A 6,000-nucleotide genomic window follows, 5' to 3' on the forward strand; every position below is an offset into this window, starting at 1 on the left:
TGCAAATTCATCACCTTACACCGCACAGAATCTCACAGCGTATTACACTTTTACAAGCCCTGCTTGCCTTAATCAATTTGTAATAAATGTTATGGAAAGGACGAACATTGGGATACAGCTTACCCCATTTAAATGTTATCCTAAAACCACCTGAACTGAGGTTTTGTGGAAGAATTTTAATCCAAAGTTAGTGCATAAACCCAAAAAGGACAAACAAATGAAAGTTTACCTTTTAACTTCTCTGAATCTTGAGGATGGTGCATTACTTATGTATTTATCATTTACGCTCCAATGGATATTATAATGACTTTTACAGTTGAAGCAAACCAAGGCAGAACAGAACATACTTTTTGATGCACCTGAAAAATATTGATAATATAGTATAATATACATAATATACTGTACATTTCAGTGTAAAATAACTAATAGCTGGAGAGTTCTGCCATCAGAATCCTAAAAATGTTATTGTATGCTTGTACATTAAACTCTTCACTACTTATCCACTTAGCTCCTATGCCGATATGCAGCTTTCATCCAAACATAGAAAGCTGATTGAGTGCACTCACGCTGGCTCCAGACAGACACTACATGGAAAATCCATCTTTATTGGTATTAGAAGTACAGTCAAGGATGCAGGCACTTTAGGCATTATTCATTACGTAGCGTTAATCCCGATATGTGCCGTATTTTGCGATAATTGCTCTGTGTATGCACAGAAACAAACTATTTGCCAGAGAACACAAATGTATTTAATCTTCGAGCGCAAAGTACACTTGTGATAATGATGACGGTCACCTATGCATGATAGGATCTGTGTTTGCAATCAAGAACAACTGTAAAAATGCATTAATTTCATTAATGACTATATTATTAACAGGTGACAATAATTGAATACTTTTTTTTCTGTGCGATCTGCTAGGACTTTATATTCCACATTTGTATTGTACGTATCCAGCAGTGTATTGTCTGTCAGACCAGACCGTACCTAGACCCTTATTCAACAGGAGACGTTTATTCAGGTCCACTTCTAGGATGTGTGTATGCCTGAAGTATGTGTGTTTTTTAAAAAAAAACCACACACAATGTATGTGTTGCGGCCTTAATGAGTTAGGACCTTTGTTTCTAATAGCTCAATCTGTTTTCCATATTTGTATGTTCATTCTCAAGATAAGAGCCGTGCATCTGACTCTGCACTGGAGGCAATCAATTCCAGTTGGTTTATAAACATTAATATACGGTACTGTACCCATCAGCTTTTTATTATTATCTTTAACTATAGAAATCAGCGAGAAATCAGCGAGAAGTAGGCTGAAGCTTAGGAAAACAGGGAAAACAGGGCTAGCGAAGCAGACCAAGCGGTACAGAGTGTGATGGAATAGTAGAATGAGCACACAAGGAAATAGGTGATTGAGGATATCACAGTTTACTGTAAATTTTGTTAAGTATAAACTGCATTTAAAATCCAAGTTTAAGGTTATAGGCATCATCAATGAAGAAAGCAGCTTCACAGGTAAATTGTTAGCAGCCAATCAGAAGCGGATAGCTAGTGCTGTAGGTCGTCATCATCAGCGTGTATATATTGCAAGTGCATTGTTAATGTACCAGAAAATGCATATATATGTGGTGGTCGTGTACTGATGGGAAATCCTTCCCTTACCTTGTCTCCCAGATACGAGTCAGGTTCTTTTCTCTTTTGGATATCCGGTGGTCAGGAGATAAATACTTCAATGAAAGGGACAAAGATTGGTCAAACAACTTGATTTTATTGAGAATGCGGTAAGGATAGTTTTGGTAAGCCACCGCGCCACTGACCCCTTCAGCTCAATAGTAATGACAAAATAATTTGTCTGATCAGCATAGAGCACAATAGCATTTAACATATAACATACACCTGGTGAGTATAAGGCAGAATAACGATCACATCTTCAATACACATTGTCTAATAAGGCCCACTGGTAATCACAGTTACTACTTTCACGTTAACAATATCTGACTGGTGATGATGCAAATACCATCAATAATAACCCATCAAGACTCTTACGGTCACTACCGCGCCCACTAGAGGGCTCCTTCTTATTCAGGTGTTTGGGGTACCGTGCTATTCCCTATGGGTCAGGCGCCCCACTTTTAGCATCTACTGCTGAGTTAACTTGAATTGCAGCGGTACCACTAACACTGAATGTCACACCTTCAATATTAATAAATCAATTCTTAGGTAAATCACATAACATTAACATCATCTAAAACATTTGGTGCACCAATATTATCCCCGGTAACGTTACCATATTTCCACTCAGTCCTGGGCTGACCTGTGCACAGGAATTTGAGTAGTGTTCCAATGTCCTGCAGAGGTTTCCATAGAAAGCAGAGCTGTTGCTCATTTCAGCCACAAGATGGCGCTGTTCTCTCAACAGTCAATGAATCTCTATCAGCACATGTACTCTGCAGCAGGGTATAATGTCCAGATATCAGCACACACACACGCACACACACACACACACGCACACACGCACACACGCACACACGCACACACGCACACACGCACACACGCACACACACACACACACACACACACACACACACACAGGATATAGCTGAAACGACCGTCTTAATTGTTCCCTGCAGCCTGTGTATAGGTATGATCTGGGGGAAAAGCTCTCACAATCCTTCCTTGTACAAGAATGCAATGTCAGTTTTGGATAGATTCTCTCATCACTCTTCCCTCTGACACTGGGGTGTGTGCAATACACTGCAGGCTAAGGTTTTTACCTTGAGAGATTCTGTAGTTAGTGGAGACTGTCTTTGGCGCCCCGCTGCGTGTCCCCAGCTGTTCTCCGTCCTCTTTGCTGGCAATGTCACAGTTCTGGCAGCAGCTTATCTTCTCTCTGCTCGGCTGCACATCCTCCCCCTTGTTCCTTCTACCATGCTGCTCTCTCTCTCTCCTCCTTCCTGCACATCCTCTTCCTGTTACTCCCCAGCCAATCAGGGCCTTCATACTGCTCCTGTCAATCACTCCTGGCCACAAGTTTTCAGGAGCACAATTAACCCCTTGTAGCCCTGCATTTTAAAAGCGTTAATGCACTCCTCTGTGCTGTTCAACAGGGCTTTGGGGGTACCACATATATCCTGTGGTGAAATATATTTTGACAAGGTTTTTATCATAGATAAAACTGCGGAGACAACTGTTTTAACAATAAAGATACTTCTATACTAACTCTGCCTCTATGATGTCATGTAAAGGAATCTGGAAACGTAGCAATGGGACAAAACCATCTTCTGTAGATCAATTAAATAAAAGTACTGTAAATAATTCTGAATAAAAATATGTACAGGTACAAGAGACTATAGATACTAGATATAATCAACACAAAGAGGGGAATTTACTAAGGGGTCATAGGATATCAAGATTTACCATCTTGCCGTTTGGAGGCTGAAAACTAAAACTGCATCTGATATGTTGCTGTTTACAAACCCCTAAACTGTATGTGGTTCAGGCCAAACTGCAGGGTAGAACTGGATGTAAAATATAAGGCTTTAAACCTTCCATCTTCTACAGGCTACTCAACATTGGGCCCTGTCCTCTGAGGTGGAGGACTGAAAAAATGATCGCCCCCTCACACATAGAGAGCACTGGCCTATGTCTGAGTAGCACTGGGTCTCACCTGGTACCTCTGGCCTGTGGGTACCAAGGTAATACTCTCAAAATATAGTGCACTTTCTTGTGGAATTGCAAGTATTTATTTTAAATACTTCTGGAGGCACTACTAGTTACTTTAGGAAGAGGGCAACTCTTATAGTGCATGCTCTTGTGGCATACAAGTGCAAGTATGCACATGTGTGCATGTGCATGCTAGCACGTATAGTGTCACAAAAGCATGATCTATATCTTCATACCATCCAACTATCCCGATTTCAGCAGGACAATCCTGATTTTAGGAATCTGTCCCACTGTCCTGCACAGGACATGTTTGTCCCAGAGATGGGAATATTGGGGGAGTGAGGTATGTAATGGACAGCCTAGCGTTTTACAATGCTAGGCAGCCATCTGGGGACAAGGCCATGCCCCTGTCGCGCCATGTCAAACCAATTTTTCTATGTGGCAATGTTATTGTCCTGCTGCTGGGACAGACATGTTAGGAGGTATGTATTTTGAGAGTATAACCCTGCTACCAGGAGGCACCAAGTGCTACTCAGCATTGGGTCAGTACTCTTTAGGTGCCAGGCAGATCATTTTTTGCCCCCCTTTGATGAGTAGTCTGGGCTTTTATAAAATACCAAGAAGGTTGTTTTTTTACGTTACTTTTATTTATCTATTTTAGATTTTGACAGGCAAGATAGCACAAATAGCATGCAGTTTGAGCTATCTCGTCTATCTGCACCACGTCTATTTCTTTTTAACTAATCAGCATTGGATTGTGTTGTGGCAAACTGCTGTTTAATACATAGATTGGTTTTTGTATACCTTCCATGTATCAAAATCAGGATTGCAGTTTTAAACCTTGTAGTTTAAAAAAATACAATTTGATGTACGGTTTAACCTTTAGTAAAAGCAGAAGACTTCAAGGTAAGTTCTATTTGTTAAAATATAAGGGGGGAGGAGGAGGGAGATGAAGGGGAGGGGGGAGATTAGCTGGAAACTGCTTGTTGGTTGGGGGGATCATCATCATCATCATCATTTATTTATATAGCGCCACTAATTCCGCAGCGCTGTACAGAGAACTCACTCACATCAGTCCCTGCCCCATTGGGGCTTACAGTCTAAATTCCCTAACACACACACACACACACACACAGACAGACACACAGACTAGGGTCAATTTGTTATCAGCCAATTAACCTACCAGTATGTTTTTGGAGTGTGGGAGGAAACCGGAGCACCCGGAGGAAACCCACGCAAACACGGGGAGAACATACAAACTCCTCACAGATAAGGCCATGGTCGGGAATTGAACTCATGACCCCAGTGCTGTAAGGCAGATGTGCTAACCACTACGCCACCGTGCTGGGGATAAAACTAAGTGACTGGGGGGGTTCATGAATTAACTGGGGGTTTAAGAATTGACTATGGGGCCTGATAAATTGGCTGGGGGAAGGGTTAATGAATTGACTGGGGGGTTTAATGATTTGGCTGGGGGGGTTAATGAATAGACTATGGGGGTGACGAATTGGCTAGGGAAGGTTAATGAACTGACTAGGGGGGTGACCAAATGAGTGATTGAGTGGGTGATGAAATGGATGGTGAGTGTCAAACCTTCTGGTGGGGATTGATAAAAATGGCTGGGGGGATGTAGTGGCTGGTGGGGGGAGCTGATGAAATAGCTTGTGGGAGGCATGATCTCTGTATTGTGTGGTGGTGACTAGAATACTAAATGCTAGACAGTCAGGGCTGGTAGATCTTAGTATGTAATTGTAAATAATTTTCATATATTTTATTGTCTATGTCTGTACTAGGGGGTTGGGTTATATGGTCATAATGGAGTGTTTGAATCATTCAGGGTTTGCTAAAATTTTGCACTATAATACAATTTTTGCACATTTTAAATACAGGATTCCAAGTTTCCAGAAGCCAGCCAACTGACAACAACGCTCTAAGAACAAGCAAGAGAGAACATCAGGTAGCCCACGCTGCAAGATCAGGTAAGAGATGAAGTGCAGAATGAAGTGTGTTTTATGTATTAATTAATATTCCACAACTTTGTTCGAGAGAGAGAGAGAGAGAGAGAAAGAGAGAGGCAAGTGGTGTATTAGCCTAGCGCGGCTGTGACCCTTAATCAGGCCCTGTCCAGATGTTAAATTTTATTTTGTTTACTAAATATTTTGATTATATTATATTACAGCTTGTGTCCATGTGTACCCCGCTATTCGTATAAGGTTTTTTCAGGTATATGGGAATTTAGAGAGATGTCCATTTCTCCCAGTTTTTGTTTTTAAGATTTTATTTTTGCAAAGGTCAATAGTATGTATCAATAAATGACGCAGTGTGTTACAAACAGCATATAA

At 41.1% G+C, this 6,000-nt stretch overlaps 1 protein-coding gene across 1 annotated transcript in view; it reads right to left on the reverse strand.

The window, feature by feature from the left end:
* IL18R1 (interleukin 18 receptor 1) overlaps positions 1 to 352 on the reverse strand; it is a 105,111-nt gene extending 104,759 nt beyond the window's left edge. The window contains exon 1 of the mRNA XM_075200205.1: positions 230 to 352. Coding sequence (XP_075056306.1) covers positions 230 to 263 — 34 coding nt within the window. The 5' untranslated portion in view covers positions 264 to 352. The remainder of the gene's footprint in view (positions 1 to 229) is intronic.
* Positions 353 to 6,000: the final 5,648 nt, after the last annotated feature.

The sequence above is a fragment of the Mixophyes fleayi genome, chromosome 2 (genome assembly GCF_038048845.1).
Source record: "Mixophyes fleayi isolate aMixFle1 chromosome 2, aMixFle1.hap1, whole genome shotgun sequence".
Classification (NCBI taxonomy): Eukaryota; Metazoa; Chordata; class Amphibia; order Anura; family Limnodynastidae; genus Mixophyes; species Mixophyes fleayi.